The sequence below is a fragment of the Pyxicephalus adspersus genome, chromosome 11, assembly GCF_032062135.1.
Source record: "Pyxicephalus adspersus chromosome 11, UCB_Pads_2.0, whole genome shotgun sequence".
NCBI classification, from domain to species: domain Eukaryota; kingdom Metazoa; phylum Chordata; class Amphibia; order Anura; family Pyxicephalidae; genus Pyxicephalus; species Pyxicephalus adspersus.
The window spans coordinates 16371161-16395699 of NC_092868.1; the positions used below are offsets into that span (position 1 = coordinate 16371161).

Sequence of the window (24539 nt, forward strand, 5' to 3'; positions counted from 1 at the left end):
CGGTATCTTCTGGAATCATCATTACATAAAGGGGGTTGAAGATGCATTCTACACCCTTGTCCGTGAAATTCGCAAGCACAAAGAGAAGATAAACAATGGAAAAAAGAAAAAATCCTCCAAAAGGAAGTGTGTAATTCTTTAAAAACAAGTGCCATCCTTCAGAGGAATGCCAGTCATACCACAGCCTGTGTGCCAGCTAAAAGCAAACTGAATGTTTGGACTTTAGTAATGCAGTGAAATGGGAATAATTGCCATTTTATTCAGATTCACTTCATTAATTGTTTTTATTAGAGGGATTTCATAACATTTTTTTTTTTTTTTTTTTTTTGAAGTGTGGAGGCTGGGCTTTCTAAACTTTTCAAAGTCCATTTATTTAGAAACAAACTTGCAGTAATATACAAAACAGACTATTGCAATTTTAAAACCCTCCTCCGTTTAATTTTTTTCTCTGGAAAGAAGTTGATGAGTGAAAGCCACCGAACCGAAATCACAGAACTGGTCAACAGTATTTTAATGCTAAACTAGAAATTCTAGGAATTTTTATAAACATGAATTCAACCCTAGTCATGCATTATGTGTGAGAATGGGGAAACATGCTAGTAACAAATAAACAAGAAACATTGTTTTATTGTGCTTCATTTTTCCTAGATCTTACTTTCTGACAATCTTCTGTTGTTTATAGCAGAGTTTACCAATAAACATGTTTTCAGGGCTTTGATACTCTAGCTCTAGGAACAGACTCTACTTGCTTATGTTCTCACAGAGTTCAGCTCAAAATTATGGCCTGTGTGAAGTATATAGCTTGTAGATCTCCCTGCACCCACCTGTGGATTGGATCAGCTATTATATCTCTGCCTTCCCTGTGTTTGATTGATAGCACTGAGGAGGGAATCCGGTCAGTTTGACCACCAGTTGTACATGTACCTTAGGTGTACTCATCATAGGTAGAGATGATATTGGAATATTAAATAAAACTTGAAACCATGTAAAACTTTTTGAAACAAAATGAATTATAATCTGCTTTTGCTTCTTGACTTGCAAGTGTGCTGAACCTTACCAGCAGCTTGATAAAGTGATAATCCACACATGCATTAAGATCTGTTTAACATTTTCATACTAGAGCTTGTCTTTTCTTCTACAAGCTTGCTGTACTCATTGCTCTTTCACAGGAAGACCCTTCTTTCCCACCTTGTACTCTAAAATGGAGGCATGTCCAGATACTGTATTCTGAGGTGAGGCCACAGGAAAGCAGCTGTAGTTGTCCCGATGTGCTCCCTTGACCTGGTTGGTAAAAGCAGGAAGTTGCAAAGAAGAGCCAATAGCAATATCCTTGGAATGGAAATGGAACATCCACAATGCTTCCTTAACCACAGCATAAATTGACATGCATTTGGAAGAAACCTAAATAAAAGAGAAATCTTTATTACTTGGTTTGTATAAGGCTAACAAACTGGGATAAGATCCAATGTTATTCTTTTAAAAAATTATTTTGAGTTTTTTTTTTTTAAGTTTAAGTTTAATTGTGCTTTTAGTTTAATGCTTGAAGTTATTTTGATTGGGCAGCCAAGTGGCAAATGACATTAAATATAGATAAATGTAAAATTTTGTATTTGAGAGCTAACAACATCCATGCTTCATACTGTCTAGGGGTAATACATTTGGGGAGGTCAGAAATGGAAAAGGATCTGGGGATTTTGGTGGATCATAGACTTAATAACCGCATGCAATGCCAAGCTGCAATATCTAAAGCTAGTAAAGTACTTTCTTGTATTAAAAGAGGAAAAGACTGCAGAGATGGAGACATAATCCTGTCCCTGTACAAAGCATTGGTCAGACCACATCTGGAATATGCAGTCCAGTTTTGGGCACCAGTTCCCAAAAAGGACATTGTGGAATTGGAGAGAGTGCAGAGAAGGGCAACTAAATTAGTAAAAGGAATGGAGGAGCTTAGCTATGAGGAGAGATTAGCTGAGCTGAATCTATTCTCCCTTGAGAAAAGACTTTTAAGGGGGGATATGATCACCCTGTATAAATATATAAATGGTCCATATAGAGAACTCTCTTCCCTGTTATTCACTTTGAGATCATTACAAAGAACTAGAGGGTACTCTTTGTGTCCAGAGGAAAAGAAGTTTAAGTACCCTAGCGTTCTAATTCTGCCTGTTTTTTGATGCAAAAAGTGATCCTATTTTTTTTTAGAAATTTTTGTTTATATTGTGGGCCTGTAATTCTTAGGATTAACTCCTGGGTATAATAATTATATTTATTATAATATATTCCATAATTATAATATATTCCATAATTCCATAATAAATCATAATTATAAAAAATAATGAGAATAAACCACACACCACCAATTTCTCACTGAAATTTCCCAAACAAGGGTGCAAAATTATTGATAAATTAAATATAAATTAAATAAGTTAATATTAAATAAATAAGTTAACTGCAGATTTTAGAAAAAAAATATTTAAATTTTTAGTAGACATCCGGAGTGTGGTAGATTTTGAAGCAGGGTGCTGCACAAAGTCCAACATCACAGTCAGGACAGTAGAACCTGGTTTCTTTGTGTTTCTTCCTTCCTCTGTCATCGATCTTTGAGCAGCAAACCACGCACATCCTTGTAGGTGCTGCCTTTTTCTGGGTTGGTGGGATGTATCCAGTGAAGTGACGACGGGTCAGGCGTTCTGGGTTGACAACGGTGGAAGCACGAAGTCGGGGTCTATACATAGCCACTGATGGCGTTTGGTGGTGCTTGACTATGGATTCGGAAACTTGCAAAATGAAGTCTGAATGATTCACAGGCCTCTGACAATTTTTTTTTGTACAAAACGTAGGCATTCCATAGGCACTGCTCAACTAGATGCAGCATATAGGTCATCACGCCAAATCGTGCCCTCTTTGATGCAATATACTGCACCCAGCTGAGCCTCCCCTTGTAAGCCATTAGACTTTTATCAATGCTGATATCTCTTTCTGGCACATAGGTTTGCTGGAAGTTTTGCAGAATCATCTGAGACACTTCCCAAATTTTCTTGAGTTTTGGTGCAGGGTGGGTGGTCTCATCAAATTCCTCACGGTTTGCGATGTGGAGGTACTTAATGATGAGGGAAAAGCGGTATTCTGGCATGACTGTGCCAAAGAATGCAGTGGCAATCATTTTGTTCTTGGACCAGTACCACTTCTGCATGAGTTTGCCCACAACTCCCTGCAGGATCACCAAGCCCAAAAACAGCCAAATGTCATCCTTGGTCACAGGTTCCCACTTTCTGCTTCTTGCAAACCTCAGGTGTGGAGCACCTTGTTGTTGTCCAGCGTACCTGCATAAAACAAAATAAAAAATATTTTAGGATATGTTCTTTTATAGTGTGAAGGTTGCAAGTAATAGGTTAGCAAACACAGAGCAGCATACATGTTTGCTAGCTTTTTACATTTTTTATGCAATCTCAAAGCAGCATGTTTGCATTAAAAAAAAAATTGCAAAAAAATTTCAAACACAAGAGTGGCTTACCTGTTTGTCTCTGCAACAATTTTTATCTCAGGTGCGCCGGTCAATGGAAATCTTGACCGTGCTGCCTGGTCCACATCAAGGTCAATAGGGCACCATGTGCGCACAACACTGAGAATCATCTCTTAGTTCACTTTTGCTGTCCGATAACAAATTTCCTGGTGAATCGCTATCGCTAGATTCCACAAGGGACTCCAAATCGCTATCGCTGCTTTCAAATTCCTCCAAAACAGCGCTTGTGCCGGCGAGATGCCGATTGGATGCCATGCGGTCTCCAGCAATCAGGAACAATCAAGGTCAAAGAGATAAAGTGATGAAATGATACATTCAGGAAGTGATTTATAAGTCATCAAAAGGTCAGATCAAGGTCAGGGCTAATAGTGGGCAAAATGTAAATCGGGGCACTGGGAAATGATGCTTGGTGCACTAAAATGTATTTTTATACTTTTATGTTTTGTGGTGTATTTTACTGTAAAAAAAATATAAATGCAGATTACATAATAATCTGCTTTTAAATTTCCCACCCCCAGAATTCATCACTCCATCGTATCACCTGGAAGATGTCGCACATCTTGCCGGGTGATGCGGTGGGGATGTCCCGCCCTGCTCACTCCACTGAAGCTGCTCGCATCACCCGGAGGCTGATCTCCAGTGGGAAATCGCCGCTGGCATCACCCCCGGAATTTACTATTGGTGATCGCATCTGGAGTTAGATGTGATGCACCATGCAGAAATCCTGCATGGTGCATCACATCTAATTGGAGATGCAAGCAGCAGGGTGGCAGGGACCCAGGCGGCATTTAAAAGCAGATTACTCGATAATCTGCTTTTAAATTTCCCACCCGGCTACGCCCCCCGACAGAGAGGCAACCCGGCATCACAGCGGGATCGTCTGATCGCCGCTGGAGCGCGGGGCTGAGGTAAGGGGGACCCCCAAAGTTACCCCGAGTGTGACTCGGGGTTACCGCTTTTTGCATGTTTTTTCCACCCCGAGCCACACCTGGGATTACTGCTAGGGGGGGTTAAGCTCCGGATAAGAAAGGGATTCTTCCCTGTAAGGTCTGTGAAAATGTGGAAAATGTGGAATCCCTCAGGAAGTAATTTCAGCAACTACTATAGATTGCTTTAAAAAAAAGCTAGATGTTTTTCTAGACGCACAGAACCAGGCACACCAATTTTACCAGGCACAGCACTATTATTGACCTGGTTGAGGTGGACTTGGTTCAAAAAAAAAAAAAATAACACCTAGACTAGAAAAGGTGTCCACCTATTGTTTCATATTCCTATATGCCATTTAAAAGTAAAATGCCCATGCACAGGAGCTCCATCATACTATTTTTTTCAAATATTCAAATATCAAACAAATTCTATTTCTATTCAATGTCAAAATTCTAAATATCTGACACCTCCTAATAATGTTTTAATGTCACTTGAAGCAAACCTAGGAAATTCAAACTGATCATAATATGTAAAAAAAAAAAGTTTACTGGTAGTTTAGTGTGATAGCTCAGTGGATTGCTGAATGAAGACTACTGAAAATGTTTTTTTCTGAAAAAGTCTATCTTGCACCCACATCATGCCCCCCACCTGCTTTATTTGCTACTGACAATTTTGTATTGATGTCAAAGTTTGATGTTCAAGCAGAAACTGCTGGTTTTGTGTTCTTGCTTTATAAGGATACTGTGACATACTATTTGTATCTAAATAGCAAGATGTGTTTAACTGGGATAATAAGGAAAGTAATTCTGAGCATTAAATAGTTAACGTTCCCCATTTTGATAATGAGCAGCACTATGTTGTACTTCTTTAGGGCTACATAAAGTTTGTACGCTGTTTTCCTTTTTTTCTGGATTCCCTCCCAATGTATTAGGCCTGCGTCTCGATTAGTTGCTGTTTAAATTTTATATGAATCTTATCTTACCAGTACAAACTTCCTTCAGTTAGTGAATCCCTGTGGCGGCACTTATTTGGCCTTTGATATGGGACCAGCTGCATATCCTCAGCCGTAACATACTTCTCCAACCTGTTTTTGGAAAGTAGTATTTCTCATGCAGAAGTTTAATTACATACCAAACATAAAGTGTAAACATTTCCTTTTACGTCTCTAATGTGGAAACAGATCACAATATGATAGGGTGGTATACAAGGTCAGGCTATGAAATAACAAGAATAGAACACATGAATTTGTTCAACTGCACCGCACCGTTCTTTGGAAACTGGGGTTCAAAGTATGGAAGGGGACAGTGTACTGTATTATGAGCATTTTCTAGTTTTTGTGACAGGTCTGTAAAAATTTGGGGGTCACACCTCCTTGCTATGTAACTGTCCCTGGGGGTCCCCAATTTGTTTGTTTAATTTTGGACTTCTGGACACTCTAACTTTTTAAACAGCCACTCTGATGTTCAATTTTCACTACTTTTTATAATTATGGCCCCCATATTTGGTAATTTATTAAAGGTGTGGAGATGAAATTTGGGGTACCCCTATGTACCCTGAACATTTCAGGTCGGTAGGACATACTGATCAGGAGATATGGAGGTTTGTACAGAGATGTACTGCAGTAGATGACATGCTGCATTCATATGCAAAGTGAAAGTGAAATTTTTTTGACGATTAGGTCATTGTACACACCCACTGGTATCCGCCCCCTGGCAGTTGTTTTTCACGGGTAGTTTTTTCTGTTAGGACACCCGCTCATGTGCAGGGACACTCCCTCCTTCCTCCTCCTCCAAGCGTCACCAGGATGGGCGGTTCCACATAGGAATTCCCTGTTCAGGGTGCCACTGAGAGTACACGCCTACGCCTGCTGAGGTCAGGGACGTACATGTGGCACAGCAAGACGTCCGGTATGCCACCTTATAAGGAAGTGTCTTCCTCAGTCTCCTCTGCCAGCTACACAATGACTGTGTCCAACCTTGCTAAAAACCCCTGAAGAAGCCTAAACCAGGCAAAACGCGTCGGGTATCGACAGACGTATGCACACAACCTAAAATTTTATGATATATTCCTGATAGACATTTATTGTTTTGTGCCCAAATTGGGCCTCTTGACTAAGAATCTGGGCATGCTTCTCCCAGACGTGTAATTATAACCAGCACTATTGTTTATGTATTATGAGACTGAATCATGAATACATTTGATCACTTGCCAAAAAAACCCTTCTTTGTGTTGTTTCTCTATTAAATAGCAAGACTGTGTTTATATCTAATAAACAAAGCAGTGAGTACATATCACAGGTCAACAAAAATTAGTCTTGATAATCATCAGAAACCACAGCCAACTCAGTTTTTCGAGCAGATTTCAGATCTGTTTTTGGTATTTCCCTAACATGTACAGTTCCAGAGCTATGAGTACTATTATAGTTAACACTGTAGGTGCATGTATTTTGTATTAAAATGTAAGCACCATTGAAGTGAATGTTTAATACATCTTCAGTGTGAAGTAAAATAAGGCATACTTTGGTATAGATCTACTTATTCAAAAGTGCTTAGAGTATGATTTTCTTATGTACTCTTTTTCTGGATTGTCGCGGTACAGCATTCAGCTGTAGTCAGCCATCATACTTTCATTCCAGGAAACCTTAGTAGCAGTGCTCCATTAACTGAATGTCCTGGTGAAAACGTTCTTGTTCGTCAATCACCAAGATTTTCCGGGAAGAATTCTAGATGTGAGTGCAAGAAAAGTATTTTTTATGACATGCGACAATCTAGTTTCTGGTATGAATCAAGCAGGATCTGAACTCCTTCAGTGTATGCAAGAGACTTATGGTTGCCCAGGAAATTTTCACACAGCCACTTGAATGCATCTAAAGCTTCTAGCTCAGCTGCTGAGAGATTGTTTGAAAACATCATCCTGCAAAACAGACTTGATCTGTGGCCCTATAAATATCTCTTCTTTAATTTTTGCAGAGTTTATGTTTGGAAACTTCTCAACAAGGTACTGAAAACCCATGGAGTTTGATTTACCCATGGCCTTTACAAAGTTCCTCATCAAGCCTAACTTCATATGGAGAGGTGGCAAAAATATTTTATGCGGATCAACCAGAGGCAGAAACTTGGCACTGCTTGTTCCAGGTGTATGGATATCTCTTGGTAGCCAATCATGCTTGACATATTGGTCTCCCCTAGATCGGCTGTCCCACAGGCATAGGAAACAGCAAAATTTTGTAAATCCTCCTATCCATTCCTTTCAGCCTGCCAATGACCTTTAGATCCTCACAGATGTGCCACTTGATTTGAAATTGATTCAAGTAGCAACTTCATGTTGTCAAAGGATTCCTTTAGGGTATGGAATGGACAATCGGTAAACTTGGTTTGGAATTACCATTATGCAGTAAGACTGCTTTTCAGCTTCTTTTAGAGGACTCAATGAAGATATGCCATTCAAATGATCTTGTGACAAACTGTTAAAGAATGCATTTATATTATGGCAGTAGCACAGTGAGCCATCACTAGTGAAGAACATTGTCAAGTTATGATTTTGTTTTCTGTAGCGAGTTACAGTTACACCCTTTGCAGCAAGTGCTTCTGTTTAAGCCTTGAAGCAAGAAGTTCAGCTTTGTCTTTGGAGAGATTTAGATCATGAACGAGATCATTCAGCTCTGCTTGTGTAAAGGTCTCTGGTTCTGAATCTTCATTGGCCAAGTAGTCAGGATCAGATGATTCAGGGTTGTAACTGGCTGCAACTCCAGCGCGTTCCTCATCCCCTACAGAAGCAAGTCCATCATGTGTCGGTACCGGAACTGGCAACGGATCCTCATAGGGAACAGGATTAGATAGTCTCCACACCATCAGGATTGCAATTGGGACTGCTGCTTTACGCCGATTTAGCCAGTCAGGCAGTCCGTTGGAACAACTGGTACAGATGACATGTGGAGCCCAAGATTTATCCTGGTCACCAAGTGGACAGCTGAAAAATAATTTGTATATCTTTTTAAGTTCTGTGGTGATTTGGCGACGTTGTGCTTTTGTTGTGAATAAACCACACACGTAACAGAAACTGTCTGGATCATTAAGGCAATTTCTAGGCATGATGACAAACTAAATCAATCGCAGTTAGTGCGGTCCCTACCTTAAAAAACGAAAACTGTCGTTAGACATTGTGATATGTTAAGGCTATTTATAACAAATTTCACACAATATATAATTAGCTGCATCACAAAAACTAGACTTGCTATAGAAAAACTGAACACAGATTTAAAATCCACATCACAAATACTGCAAAGCCCACATAAAATTATATCCTATGAAAATGACATGTTGGCCTGTGTTATGAACACCTACCATGAATGTTTAAACTTGTAATATGCACAACAAACACCATCACTCTATGCTTTTAGTTTGTTGTTAGTCACTGTGTAATGCAGTTGTGTTTCCCCTCATGTGCTGAAAACATGGTGAGTTTAAAAGTTGAGCAATGCGTCAATTTGATATTTTTACTAAAATTTCACACCAGTGCAAAAAAGTGCTGCAAGGAAATTTACGGTGCCATGGTATCCAGAACACACAGCCGTGAACCAACATTATTATAAGGAATTTTGAGAAAAAGATGGCCAGAATTCTTCATCATTTTTCTTTAGGATAATGATCCTTCTCACACAGCTTTTTCTGTGAAACAGGTTTAGACCAACGAACAATTACACACAAACACTACGCTGTAACATCCTTCACATTTACCAGATTTAGCATCTTGTGACTTTTTTCTTTCCTAAATTGACATTGGTGTTAAAAGGCACACACTTTGAGTAAATGGATGCAGTAAAGAAAAAAACAGATATCTTGAAACGGCTGACAGAAACTGATCTGCTCTATGCTTTCAACCAGTGGAAAACGAGACTGCATCGGTGCTTAAAGGCGAATAGAGAGAGTATATCGAAGGGGGCATGAAATAGAATTAAATAAATAAATAAAATTGAGTTATTATATCAGTCTGGTTATTTAATAGACTGACCTTGTATGTTTTCACAAAGCAAGTGTCAAAAGTCTCTATTTTAATGTTTTGTGATTAGTTGTAATGAAAATGGGCAACCATTATGAGAACAGTACAACATTAGCAATTGAATAATTGAAAACTTATAAAAGTACAGTGGTTTCCTGTTTTTAGAATCAACCATAGGTTGCATTTGGGTGAAAAACTTATATACCTTTACCAAATGCAAATAAAAGCAAACCAAAGACTGGTCACTAGTAATAGTTGTTCTTTCCCTATGATTTGCTCTATAGCATGCAATCTAGCCTGGTTACTGTGTTTATTACTAAGTGGATTTAGTGATGTCTTTGGCCTCTAAATACAACCTGAAAATCTGTTTAAGCTCTTGAGAACCTAATCAAACATAAAGCCCATTTTAGATGTTACCTTGTCCTCTCTGATGGGGACAGCTCCTCTTGAGTGTTAATTTGAGGCGCTCCATTTAGCTTGCTTGCGTATGTTTCCCACGCACACTTAATCTGCATCAGGCACCTGAGGCTCTGTACCAAAATACTGCTTTGTTCTTTTAGCTTCTGTTTAAAAGTTTATGGTTACCGGCATAGAAAATAATAAAGAACACAGAATGTTTTAGACCTAAATCCAAATCTGTATTAGGAAGTAAAAATGTTTAATAATTCACTCAAAGAGAAAAATAAAAATTAGATCATGTAGCATCTTTTGAGCTATCTACATAAAAATCTGAAATCTTAACAGAAACTATAAGATTATTTGATAAGTCACAAAAATCATATTGAGAAATAAAAATCATTCCACAGTTTACAAACTCTTTTAGATCCAACATCCACTGGGTGGGAGTCATACAACTTAAACTGTTCATTTAGGTAAGCCTTTACATTACATACATGTTGATAAATCTAAAGGAGACTACAGAAATTTCTGCGCTTGTGATTTTTTTCCCATTTGTATGTCCTACTCTAAACACTTCTTTTGATTGGATTTGATGTTTTTATAAATGTAAAATTTCACTGTCCTGTACATTCTTTATTTAACACTACCCACTATGTACAGTATTTATTTAGACATTAGCAGCATTTAAACTGGAAAACAACTTGGGTCATTTTTTTAAGTCGCTTAAAAAGAATATTTACTGTTTTAGTATATATTTTTCTAAAAAATAAAGAGGACATTCAATTAACTCATTATATCACGGGGTCTGGGGTATCATTCTGTCCACTTAGAAGAATAACTGGTGGTGAACTACTGCTGTTAGATATCGCAATCATATCCTCAAAATCATGCCCAAAAAGACTATAGCTTTCTCGCCTTAAACATCCTCACTGAGCGACTTGTAAATAATTTACCTGTGAAACAGAAGGTCTGAAGAATGGGACATCTTGGAATCCATGTGCCAACTGCTTAAGATGATCAAGCTTAATAAACAGTAATAACATGTATTAATAGGATTACATATTATTTAAAATTCAGATAACTGGCACCCAAAAGCTCCGCATCCTTGATTGCTCTTGCAACCCTAGCAGAGCTGTGGCATGTGTTCTGCATCCAAGAACACATACCACAGCTCCGCTAGGTCTGCGGGAGCAATCAGGAGAGCAGAGCTGTCAGGAGAGCAGAGATGAGCTCTGCTGATTGCTTAGTTCTGTGATTGGCTAAGAAAAGAGAAACCCTGACGACAGCTTAAGCAGCATCAGTGTTTCCCTTTCCTCGGCCATTTAGCACTAGAGGTAAAAGGGGACAAGTCTCACCATTCAAGTCTAGTGCTGAATGGCTGAGAAACCTCAGTTTCAGAGTAAACTCAGTTAACCAGAAACTACACTTATTCAGAATCAGCCTTTCCCCTGTGGGTGCTGGATAACCAAGGTTCTACTGTAGTACTTTCTGATGTACCTTCTATCTGAGCTGGGACTATCTAAACAGATATAGGTACAGCTCAAACGGCAGACTTCTGACAATAACATAATCAAGTTAAGGTTGATATTCTTTGAGGCCTAGTAATTATGGTACACTCCAGAATTATAAAATTACCTGGTATGTTTTAAATAAATTATACATATTGTATAACATATACGTGTTGTCTACATATAATAGCTTAACACTGCCATAATTGTCCTCTCTATATTTCATTCTGTTTTCATGTAACCTGAGAGAGGCAGAGACTGCTGTAATACCTTTGGATAATACTTTTGTATACCATACAATCACTGTATTTGTTAGCTAAATGTTAACAAGAACATCCAATTCATCAAATTATTCAAACACTGACTTCTGGCCAAAAATGCCAAACTATGTGTAATTGATGTGCAGACACAACAGACAAGGTATTGGGTGCTGGGATCCTATGGGATCAAAGAGAGAAAAATGACTTTTTGGTAAAGGACACATTCCACAAAAATGAAAGGTCTGCTTATGCTGGCCAGGCCCTCTCTCCTTACATCATAAAGTGTAACTGTAAAGGATTTACTCTACATTGTCTTATACCCATGTTGCCCAGCAGAGAATGACATCACTGTTCTTCTTAACAGAGTCCCGTAAGAGGTAGAGCCAACAAAATCTAAAAAAAATATATGATTTTGCAATGGACTCTGAATGTGTTCAAATTTTGGCTGCCCTGTGTTCCATAGGGTTCTACTTGGAAGGACCTTACACATACTGATGCGGGAGAGGTAAGGTAACCTAACCTTATTCTTTACAGGTACATCATTCACATACAGTAATTATAGTAGGTCATTTGGAGGGGGCACCCAGCCAGTGTGTGTGGACCTAGATTTTAGTGGAAGATTTCGTTTAAGATCAAACACTAACTCACTTCATCAAAAAGCAAAAAACATTTTTTTTTTTTTTAATGAAGTTTTAAATTCTACCTGTGCTACTGAGAATTAAAACACGAACTAGACACTTTAGTGTTGAGCTCAGAGAAATGTGAAAATCTATTGATACTGTATATAAAGTAATCTATATGGTGCCATATTATCTGAAATGATCTATATACCATGATGTAATTAATCCTCACCATTAACTCTATCTCAGCACAAATATCCTCAGTCTTAAGGTTGATATTCAGGAGGCTGGTATCTTCTGATATTCCACACAAAGGATATGGCATGACAAGCTTTATATATAGTCAGCATGGAATACAAAACATCAAAATAAGATTTACTTGTGTTATATCTTGATAACCAATGATTATCTGGTAACCAATTACATTTTTTTTTTACTTTTGTCTCTTTACCTGATGAAAGGAAAGCCTTTTAAAAGAAACCCAAATATAAAGATATGCAGAAGTGCAGTTTTTTTTTTTAATAATGTAGATTTAAATAAAATTATAAGAGGATAGAACAGGGGTGGGCAAACTTTTTTTCGTCAGGGGCCACAATCTGAAATACAGTTTGACAGAGGGGCCGGGCTGATGGGAGAATGGGCGGGGTTATGCCATCATGACCCCACTGAACGTGACCTCATGATGGCATAATCCCGCCCACTCTCCCATCACAAGCTCAGAGCCTGTGATGGGAGAGTGGGCGGGTTGTGTGCAGTGACAGCCGGCCCACTCTCCCATCGCAGGCTCTGAGCTTGCGATGGGAGAGTGGGCAGGCTGTGTCACTGCACACAACCCGCTAACTCTCCCATCGCAGGCTCAGACCCTGGGACCCTGGCTCTGGCCAGTGCGAAGCAAGGTCATTCTTCTGACCCTGCTCGGGGTGGCACTGGCCAGAGCCGTGGACCACCCAAAGGGCCAGAGAAACATCCCTATTGGGCCGTATACGGCCCGCGAGCCGTAGTTTGCCCATGTCTAGGTTAGAATCTTTGTCAGATATAACTGCTGTCTGTGTCCTCATTATGGAAATATACTCTTTCTATTTGTCTTGATCACCTATTACAAAGAATGTGTACATCTAAAAATTTGCTACCAAAAAGAGATAGAGGAAATAATCTTCCACTGAGAACCATGATAGCAGTCAGGAGTTGATTGCCCACACAGTGGTGTCATACCTTCTAAATTTGCGTTTTGTGTTACATCTACAGAACAGGAAGTGAAGTGAAATCTCTCTAATTAGAACCAAAAAAAAAAAAAAACTAACAGCACCACTTTTAACCCTCTGTTAATCTAATCAAAATAAAATAATATTTTATTTGGCAATATACTTGAAAGAAATATCTCTTCATAAAGTGAATAGGCTGATGCTTTGCTGATTTTAATGATTATATTAATATTATTATTATTATTATTATTATTATTATTAATAATAATAATAATAAACAGTATTTATATAGCGCCCACATACTAGGCCGTGCTGTACATTAAATGGGGGTTGCAGATGACAGACACATACAGACAGTGACACAGGAGGAGAGGACCCTGCCCAGAAGAGCTTACAATCTAAGAGGTGGGGGAAGTAGCACACAGTAGGAGGGGGAAATTTGGAGTGGTGGGTAAGTAGTGAGGGTTTAAGAGACAGGAGAAGATGGGTAGGCAAGTTTGAAAAAAATGGGTATTAAGAGTTTTTTTAAATGAACAGTGTAAGGAACTTACCCGTCCTGCGAGCCCCCGGTGTCCCTGGGGTTCCCAGCCACAGAGGGAGACGCCACTGTAGCAGGCAGCATGGCCGAGGCTGCTGCTCTGCTCGCAGCTTGTCTGTCTCTGCAGGCGGAGGGATCCGTCCTGGCCAAACTACTGTTCAGCCAGGCAGCAGCCCTTGCATCCCTTTAGATGTGGTTAATGATATTCCTACTCTCAGCACTCCTTTGCAAGTGCAAAGTAGTGCACGTCCTAGGGGTGCTGTGGGAAGAGGTGCGCGTGTTACTATGCGTCCCTCTTGTACCCCCCGAGGGCGTGGCACTCGGCTGCCTCGCCCTGGGGCGGGACATAGTTAGTTTGAATTCCCTGCGGCCAATCAGCCGCAGGGGATTTACCTAGTCTCCTATCAGACGGTGCCAGGTGGCGCAAGGTCATTGGTCATCCTGGCCATTTAAGGAGAGCCTGTCCTGTACACCATTGCCCGATATAGCCTCTGTTAACACAGTGTGCTTGGGTGTGTCTTTATGTGGTTTAAAGTTTATCTGTTTGTCATTACCTTAGTGACCTGGTCTGAAACTCACCTTGCTTGAACTCTGCCAGCCCTGACCTCAGATTGTTACTGACCATTCTGCTTGCTGCCTGCCCTGACCTCGGATTGTTCTTGACGTGCATTTGCCTTATCCTCCTGTACTTCGCTTTATTGGACTTAACCCTTGCTGTGCTGTATGATTTTGAATAAAGCCTGATTTAAGGGTATCTGGAGTTGGTTGTGGTTTGTGTGCCCAGGCGCATTACAAACAGAAAGTAGAAGCAAACCGAATAGGACATAGAAGACCATTCCTAAGAGTTAGGGCAGCTCTAGGAAATTCTTGGAGCTGTGCACGAGTTTATGAGTGAGGAAGTCATTAGTAGGTCATTGGAAGAGCAAAGAGAGCGGCTAGGGATGTGTTTTTCTATGAGGTCAGAAAGGTAATTGGGACAAGAACTGTGGAGGGATTGAAAGGCAAAGCACAGGAGCTTGATTTTGATTCTGGTAAAATGTAAACCAATAAAGAGAGCTACAAAAAAGGCACCAGAAGAGGAGTGGTGGGAAGGATGGATAAGTCTGGCTGCAGCATTTATAATAGATTGTACTGTAGAGGAGAGAGTCTGCTAAGAGATGAATACCAGAGAGGAGGATGATTTAGTAGTCCAGACATGGGTGGATTTTGGAAATGTTGTGCAGGTGAAAGTGACAGGACCTGGAGATGTTCTGAATATGGGGAGGGGGGAGGGCAGAATTGAAGGTGAGGTGCCATGTGATGGTCGACAGGCATCCAGGACTGAGGGAGACAAGTCAGGGATGGACAGGTAGATTTAAGTGTCATCAGCATACAGATGGTAATGCAGGATAATGTTCATTATTTTCATGACTGGAAATTCTTTAAAAAAACAGTTTGTACTTTATCAGCTTATTCACTAAAAAAATCAAAATGTACTTTAAAAAGAAAAAAGATCTCCTTTAGTAAATTTCAGTCAATTTTATAATCTGCACAATGAGGGCATCTTCAGAGGTTCTCAACTTTAAGTACTTTAAGTACCTTATACACAGCAGTCAAAATGTTCAAGTCTACAGGATGATTCCACCATCAAAAATGCTAGATACATGGCTGTCCGGTGTCAATAAGTCAATGACATGGCACATGAAACTTTTTCTGGGTCAGTGATTGAAAATCATTAGAGACCAAAGCATCAGAAATTAAGGCAGCCAATCAATGATGGTAGAAACAGAGGTCAACAACTGCAGCTTTGTTATTTCCCTTATGGTAGGTTTCCTGCATAATTTTAGTTTATTGCATAGACTTCTATTTACTTGTATAATATCAGAATTCTGCATTTTCAGTCTGTCATTGTGTATTACTAAAGAAACCTTCAATTCATCCCTTCCCCCTGCTTTCATTTTTTTTTCCAGCAAGATTTTTATTTACTGTTCAAGGAAAGAGTATAGAATTAAAAAGAAAACTCATAACAGTAGACACAATTATACATGGTTATTTTTCTTTTGCTAAATGGTCTACGTACCTCTATTGCCTCCTGTAACTCTTTACACACAGATTGTTGTGGCTGATTACCGGAACATTGGTTCTCATAAGGATGTGTACTTCTATAGAACAAAGAGAGGCCTTTGTTAGGTGTTTATACTGAACTGTCCACTATTCAGTACTATCAGCCTATTGATTTCCATAAATAAAGACATGGCCTTCACTGTTTTCTGTTACATATAAAGTATTACTTCAAAGTGAAGTCAGATTTGCCTTGTTCATACTGTCAGAAGCCAAAGTTGCCTCTGTTTCCAGTTGACTATGTGTTTTTTTGTTACAAATTCCACAGATCTGTACATATTGTATACATGTAATCATTGGTATACAGTGGTACAATGCAATGTATAACTTGACATTACAAAACTCCAGGAGTATCCAGTCCATAATACACAAACACAAATGGAAAAAAACTTCACCCAGCCCATTTATACTCATTTGAAGGATGGTAATGTTGTGTTTATTTTAAGCAGCATCTCCACACCAGCTCAATGTAAAAATCAGGCTTACACTAGGAGTTGCTGCAACACAACATTTAACAAAAATCAACACAATGAAGTCTGTTTCAATTATAGTAAATTCTACCAATGTCATTTTTGCATTTACTTCCTGCACATCCATACCAAATGTTAGTAATTGCACCCATGTCATCATACATTTATTGTAAGCTTTGTGGGGCGGGGTCCCCTCCTCCTGTATCACTGTCTGCATTTGTCTGTCATTTGCAACCCCTATTTAATGTACAGCGCTGCGTAATATGTTGGCGCTTTATAAATCCTGTTTATTATTATTATTATTATTAATAATAATAATAATAATAATAATAATACATTGTGTTTGCGGTTTTTATGCATAAGATTATGACATGGGTCTTTGTTAAGCCCTGCGTTATATGTCAGTGCTATATAAATTCTGAGTAAGAATAATAATAATATGTATATTTATCAGCACAAAAAGTTTGAACATAGCATGTGAAAGCTAAGTTTGTAATTTCTTTCATCATGTCATCAAGTAGGATAGCAAAAGGTAGACGTTAGTAGTTAATATATAAAAAAAAAGTGGAAGTTGTGTTAGGAGCAAAAGTTGGTCCATAGATTAATATATGTTATAGTTGAATTTTAGAAAAAATATATCTTTTTCTATTTGCATTGGGGCACTATTATATTATCCAGCCTGCAGATAAAGTTCAAAGCTCACTTTCATATTCCTTTCAGTTGTTTTTTCTATTTGTGGTGAAAAAAAATATCTTTTTGCTGGATCCTCTGTTTAGAAAACCTAAAAGCAACAGGTTCACTTTATTGCTGATCCCAGCATCAGCTTTACCTCACGTATAGTTCCATAGTTACATAGTTAGTAAGTAAGGTTGAAAAAAGTCCATGAAGTTCAACCACTAGGGAAAAAACATATCCCAGACATAAAACCCTATGAACATAGTTGATCCAGAGGAAGGCTGTTATCATTACTTTAAAGCTTTAATATCCAGTTATATTCTGTGCTTCTGGAAAAGCACCCTGCTTTTTCCTAAAGTGATCTAAAGTAGTTGCTGAAACTACTTCCTGAGGGAGCCGATTCCACATTTTCACAGACCTTACAGTGAAGAATCCCTTCCTTATGCAGAGCTAAAACTTCTTTTCCTCTTGTTCTTTGTAATGATCTTAAAGTTAATAGTTGAGAACAAAGTATATGTGCCATTTATATATTTAAAAAGGAGGATCATATACCCCCTTATATGTCTCTTCTCAAGGAAGAATAGATTCAGTTCAGCTAATCTCTCTTCATAGCTGAGCTCCTCCCAAATTCTACAATATCCTTTTTGTGAACTGGTGCATCTCTGCAGTCTATTCCTCTTTTAATACAAGAAAGGACTTTGCTAGCTTTAGACATTGCAGCTTGGCATTGCATGCTATTAGGTCTATGATCTACCAGATCCCACAGATCCTTTTCGATTTCTAACTCCCCAAATGTATTCCCCCTAGACAGTATGAAGCATGCATGTTGTTAGCCCCCAAGTGCATAACTTTACATTTGTCTATATTAAATGTCATTTGCCACTTGGCTGCCCAATCAAACAGTACATCCAGGTTTGCTTGTAGATTATGGACGTCCTATTTGGACTTAATTCCATTACATAGTTTGGTAATAACTGCAAACACAGAAATAATACTTTTAATCCCAAACTCTATATCATTTATAAAGATGTTAAACAGCCCCAACACTGATCCCTGGGGTACACCACTAATAACCTTAGACCATTCAGAGTATGAATCATTATTCACTACTCCTTGGATGCGGTCTTCAAGCCAGTTCTCTATTCATTTACAAATTGGCTTTTCTAAGCCTATTGACCCTAACTTACATATAAACTGGCTGTGGGGTACAGTGTCAAATGCTTTAACAAAGTACACTATATCAACTGCTACTCCACTGTCCACCTGTTTACTTACTCATAAAAAAAGTAAATTTGTTTGACAACTTTGGTCTTTCTTGAATCCATGCTGACTGTTACTTGTGAGAAAATGTTTTAGCAGAAACTCCTTCATGTGATTTTTTTTTATCAAACTCTCTATGACCTTTCCAACTATGAGCATTAAAATTATCTTAATTTTGCCCAACTGTTTCTCAATCATATAAATTTTGAGCCATTGTGGCTCATTTAAGGCAGTGGCATTGCTATTAGCAAATTGGACTTCAACTCTGCCATTTTCCTTTGTGTACACAGAGCTAAAAAGTGTTTAGTAAATTCACCTTTTCTTTATCCCCAGTTACCAATCCAGAGACATGCTTTAAGGGGCCTTCATGCTTTGATCTGATTTTTTTTGCTAATAATATATTTACAAACCTTTTTGGGGTTTGCCTTACTTTCTCTTGCAATCTCTTTCATTTTGAAGTTTTGCACATTTTATCTCTTTTTTACATCTTTTGTTATATTCTTTATAGTTTTCAAATGATGAAGGTGATCCTTCATTTTTATATTTTTGGAATGTCCTTTTCTTATTTTTTATGGCGTTTAACATTTGCTGTGAGCCACATGGGGTTTAATTTTAGCCTCTTTAAACTTATTACAAATTGGAATATTTTTTTCAGTGTGTTTGTGTAGAACAGACTTGATATATATGGACGAGGAGAGAGTCCTCAGCCCTTTGTAAGAATTTGTATTTAGAATCAGGCTGGAACTTAAACATAGCTTCTTCTTGTCATTGTTTTTGGCAAATAGAGCAGCAGAAGCACAGAGAGAAGGCTACTGTAGGGTGCTTTGAGGGTTATCTTTAAAGCAACCTGTTGCATTGTCATGCATATACAAAGTGCATGCTTGTTTGAGGTTGTTACTCTAGTTTTCATTTCTGATTGTAGCAGAACAAACGTGAATAAATGGAAGAGAAGTGTCAGAATTATTTATCGTTTTTCTTATTATTTATCATCAGCAATTCAGAAAGCATTGAAAACAAAGCTTCAGAATGACAGCCAGAGAACTAACATTTTCAAGAGTTGAGTTCAGAAATAGCAGCTTCCATGAATGCCAGAGTCCCTTTGATTACGCTTCAACTTACATGTTAATGTCTTCATGAATTTGTGAAAGCTGATCTGAGGCATTCTTTTCAGTTTTAAGCTCCAAATCATAAAAAAGGTAAAAAAAAAAAAAAAACAAAATTAAAAATTAGTTTATTGTTTGGCAAAAACTATACATCAAATTATATTTTGTTTATTCCTAAAAGCAGGCAGAAAAGTAAATGTTTTTATGATACAGATGTTTCAGTAGTAGATGGAAGCCATTCAGTTTTTGCCCACTGAACATTATTATATCCAAAGTACGCCAACCAAAACAGCTCCATGCAGGGGCTGCCTAATCTGCAACGTGAAATACATGAATAATGTATGTCCTAAAGTGCTTTACAGCTGGACAAATGTCTGTGACTGGCAGTACCTGTTGTCACTCTGATAGCAGAGATGCTACTAGCAGCTCCGTCAGCACTGATTAGCAGATACTGATTCTGACCTAAGGAGTTTCAGTGCTTTTTTATTTAGCTACATCCAATTAAAATGTATAAATTGTTGTACACAAGAGTTGATTAATGTGTATGTAAACTCAAACCTTTTTTAAGTTTTGAAAAGAGTGGTGAGGGTTTGAACCTTGGACTATTTGTCCTGGAAGCTGTTGTCATTGGAACCGAAAGTGAGGAAAAATCCTAAAGTTTGTGTTTTCAATTGTTACAGTGATATTTGTCCTGTTTTGTCTATAGGACAGAAAGCAGAGGGACATCTCCCCAATGGGACACAGGTGGTAAAACAAAAACTGGTCATTTCATTCTATATCCTAAAAATTTGGCTCTGGATACAGTTTAAAATTTTATTTCTACCTAATCCTTTTTTTTCTAGCTTTGGATTTTTTCTAGCTATCTGGGGCTTTGCCCTCACTTTCTGTCCTGCTAACAACAGAAGCACCAGACAGCAAGTGAGAAAAATCTAAAAATGCCACTATACAGAAAACCGAATATATCTTGGTTATCTTATAAATTAATAGTATTCAGAACTTTTTTTCGGTATAACATTTTTTTTCTTTTTAATAAAAAGGCAGCTTTGGTAATGAACCGATATAGTGCACACTTGCTGCCAATGGAGATTAAAAAAAATGAATAGGGACTATATACTCTGCATAGTCATAGTTTGATAAATACTATGCTGCTATGTTAACCAACCAACCATATTCTATAAAAAATACTGTTTTTTAGTCTCAGTACTATCTCTATAGATTGGGTATTCTATAAAAACACGGGTTTACCTATCTACCATTATTCATTTTAGTGTTCATTTTGCTTTTAGATTTAGGTTAATCAACAACCCATATTATGGAGGTAATACATCATACTAACCAGTTTTAGTTAAATTACCAACAACTTATTGATGTATTTGTTTCCCTTCAATCCTAATTACTGGAAGAGGTCACCATTACTGGCTTGTTTAAATGCTATATCTGTAAATTGTTTACTAACACTTTGATTCAATTAAACCTACCTCTAACAGAAATTTGTATTCTTCAATTAGAGTCTGTAGTTCTGCTGACTGAAGATTTTTCTACAAAGAATTATGCACATAATCAGTAAAATGTATGTTGTTATTACTGTTATTACTATTTATTCGGTATTTAGCCAGGCTCAGACCAAATGCTCACCACCCATAAAAGCATCAGTTTCCAGCTAGGGGGGCACTCTCATACTGTGTCTGCATAACCAACCTTACCCTTTCTGACCCCCCTTTTCTTCCATCTGGACTGACTGCTGCTTGACCGTGACCACGATTCTACTTGACCTCAATAGATATCTTGCCTGGCTATTATCAACTGTGTATGACATTTGGCTTTGACTCTAACCTGTTCTTGCCAAGCTTTGCGCATTGTCATTAGTGATCCCTTGGCCTTGTCTGAACCTTTGGGCTCCTGGTCCTCCACCAATTCTTTTTACTTAATATTATTATTATTTTTTTTATGACACAGTATTTATATTGCGCCGACATACCTAGAAACTATACTTTGCTCAAGAGGGGAATTATATGGTGGCATGCAGTTATTGGTGCTAAGCAAACCTCACAACGGGTTTACTTTATTGTTTATCTAAACCAAAAACAATTGAAGCTAAATTCTTTCAACTTCCTTGCCAATACCCACAGTATAGGGTTGGATACAATGAAGAGGAAACCATCTTTCCATCTCTAACCACATAATATTTGGGTAATGTTTGACTGTGTTCAATAGGGGCTCTAACATTAGAAAATCTAGTAGGGGACAATGGGCAGCCCTGGGGTGTGTCATTAAAGATGTGAAAGGGGTCAGAGCTGAATCCATTCACTCTTACATTGACAGTTGGTCAGCTTTACATCAATTCCACCCATGCCAGCATTTCCTGTCCCAAACCTATGTGTATGTTTAGCTGATCAACTTTCAATCAACATTCTGCCCAAATATCAATTAAAATTCTGACAATTATTCTGAATAATATTTTCAGCAAACCAATCAATATTAATGCATAGTATCTGGCTAGTTTTATTTTCTTCCTCTGAAGAGAAAATAAAGCCAAATGACTCACCTTTACCCAAATACCATAGAATAGAGCATGCAGAAAAATATCAGCAGGATTTCTGGGCTGATAGTTAGGGATGAGTTATTTTGGCAAGTTTAATTTTGCTGTAGGTGAAATGTAGCTGAAGTGATATTGAGCTAATAGAGCTACTAAAATTTGTATAGAAAGGGTTTTACTCCTCCTCACTATATGAATGTGTTTATATGTTGAGCCACCTCTATATGGTATTTAAGTATAAATAAATAGAGAGGATGAAAGAGGTTTGAGGCTCATAGGTTTCATGCAAAAAGTGAAGTGTATTGATTGATTATTCAGTACATAAGTCATCAAATACACATAAACATATATAGTTTTCGTCTCTGTCCTGTTACTAATTCACAGCGCAGAGTAGTTATGCATACTATATAGTATGGATTTGTCATAAATTATTACATATAACCATAAAACTATTCAAAAGGCTTTGCCGTGGCACGCAGTGATTCGACGTGTTTCGCCACGAAGGGCTTCTTCAGGGATAGATAGTGGTGCGTGCTTATCGGTCCGAAGTTAGGAAAATGCCCCATGAGGGGGTGTATATATGTAGTTGCTGCTGATGATAATGCTAAGGTTTAAAGTAGTGATTTATACTCTTGTTAGGGGTTTTAGCACAATTTACGAATTTTTCATGGGTGCGGTGAAGGTTGGTCCCTACATCCGTCGACCAATGTAGTAAATATATGAGGAGAAGGGTATCTTCCTTAGAACTTTTGGATATGGGTTGAGTCACTTGTCAGGGTCAGACTGTTTGAATCTGGATATGATAGATCAAATCTCTTAGTGGTAGTGTAGTGAATCAGATGGGAAAGTGTCTTCCTTTTTCTTTGTGAGTATTAAGGGTAATCCAGGGTGTTCCAGGTTGGAAAATGCAGCAGCCTTAAACTAAGGGTTAACCTTGAAGGGTATCAGTCCGGTAGGTCTATTTGCAGGAATAAGCAGTAGGGGGATGAAAAAGCAGCAGCCTGCAGGGCTGTTCTATTACTGTGGACGCCTGTGGTGGTGTCTTTAAGAGCACCCCCTACTGCTTATTCCTGCAAATAGACCTACGAGACTGATACCCTTTAGGGTTAACCCTTAGTTTAAGGCTGCTGCATTTTCCAACCTGGAACACCCTGGATTACCTGAAAACTAGTTTACCAATGTGTGCTTTGAAGATTGTTAGACAGAGCATTTCACATAATGGTAAAAATTCTGCAGCTTTGATGACATCTGCTGGATATTTTGTAGATTTTTTTGTACTTTTATAATGTGACAAATTATCTACCCAATATTTTTTTTTAATTTTGATACTTGGTATGCTCTTTACTACACTAAAAAAATCTTTATGTCTCTTTTCAAAGAAAAGATCAACTTTTCAACATGTAGAGCAGGGGTCGGCAAACTCCGGTCTTTAGGCCAGATAAGGCCAAGCCGGTAGTTAGTTCCAGCCTAATGCCCTCTGACCGATCCGGCCTAATGCCCGGGTTGCCAGCGGAGTGGCCAGGGGGCATTAGGAACTGCGGGAGCCGCTGGAGCTCCAATGCCCTTCCTTGCTGTTGCTCCCCTATTTACTGCAGCTGGCGTTGATACTTCCTTCAGCTGAAGAAAGTATCAACGTCGGCTGCAGTAAATAGGGAACGCAATGGAAGAGGGATTTCGCTTCAGGGGACGCTCCCTGGTGGTGGGCGGAGCCATTAGGGCGGGACTCTAGATTTACCAGAGTTACCAGAGTTTACCACAGTTACCAAATACATAAAGGAAAATAACATTTGTACAATTGCTAGACATCACACAGCTCAAATAAATTGTGTATAATTTAGGACAGTAGTCTCTTTTACCCGACACATTTGACCTTTTTTAGGGTTTTTTTTTTTTTTTTAGAGACTCCTATTTATGGATGACGAAGAGATAAAAATCCTTATTGAGGGATATTGTAGAGAAGTACTGCCAGTTGTTTTGACCTCTGTGTTAGGATCTGAGAGAAGAAGAGTTAGCATTAGTAGTTGTTTTCAACTAAAACTGACATAAATGGCCAGGTGTAACTTGGTGACCCTTTTAGGGTAAATGCTTATTGTATCCAGTGAACATTAGTGTTTTTTTTCTTGAACCAAAGGAGTTCAAAGAGAAGTGTATAAAGGAGAGCCTGACCTGACCTGAAGGGACCACAGCCAGCACCCAAGTTGTAAAGTTAATCTGGGGCTGGCATCTGATATTTAGTTTGAACTTTACTGGAGAATCCAAACTTTAGTAACCCCTCTGTTCTAACCTAAAACTTAAAACTGTCTGGATTTACACTTTAAAGATACCCATAGACATTAGATGGCAGTCTTTGATTGTGGCATTTTTTAGATTGGGAGGCAATTTCATTGTATGGGCAACTTCAGGGAGCCCCTTTTCTTTAGCTA

The 24539-nt window shown here is 38.4% G+C and overlaps 2 protein-coding genes across 6 annotated transcripts in view; one reads left to right on the forward strand and one right to left on the reverse strand.

Moving 5' to 3' along the window:
* LOC140341425 (GTPase KRas-like) overlaps positions 1 to 623 on the forward strand; it is a 13909-nt gene extending 13286 nt beyond the window's left edge. For both annotated transcript variants that reach the window (XM_072427201.1, XM_072427200.1), the window contains exon 5: positions 32 to 623. In XM_072427201.1, coding sequence (XP_072283302.1) covers positions 32 to 142 — 111 coding nt within the window. In that variant the 3' untranslated portion in view covers positions 143 to 623. The remainder of the gene's footprint in view (positions 1 to 31) is intronic.
* KASH5 (KASH domain containing 5) overlaps positions 608 to 24539 on the reverse strand; it is a 48179-nt gene continuing 24247 nt past the window's right edge. For 2 of the 4 annotated variants that reach the window (XM_072427196.1, XM_072427195.1), the window contains exons 12-19: positions 21059 to 21118; positions 19597 to 19655; positions 16032 to 16113; positions 12465 to 12563; positions 10798 to 10866; positions 9863 to 10008; positions 5430 to 5531; positions 608 to 1401 (exon numbers count right to left, since the gene is read on the reverse strand). In XM_072427196.1, the coding sequence (XP_072283297.1) occupies positions 1197 to 1401; positions 5430 to 5531; positions 9863 to 10008; positions 10798 to 10866; positions 12465 to 12563; positions 16032 to 16113; positions 19597 to 19655; positions 21059 to 21118 (822 nt within the window). In that variant the 3' untranslated portion in view covers positions 608 to 1196. The remainder of the gene's footprint in view (positions 1402 to 5429; positions 5532 to 9862; positions 10009 to 10797; positions 10867 to 12464; positions 12564 to 16031; positions 16114 to 19596; positions 19656 to 21058; positions 21119 to 24539) is intronic. The other 2 variants (XM_072427197.1, XM_072427198.1) reach the window with 2 other exon arrangements.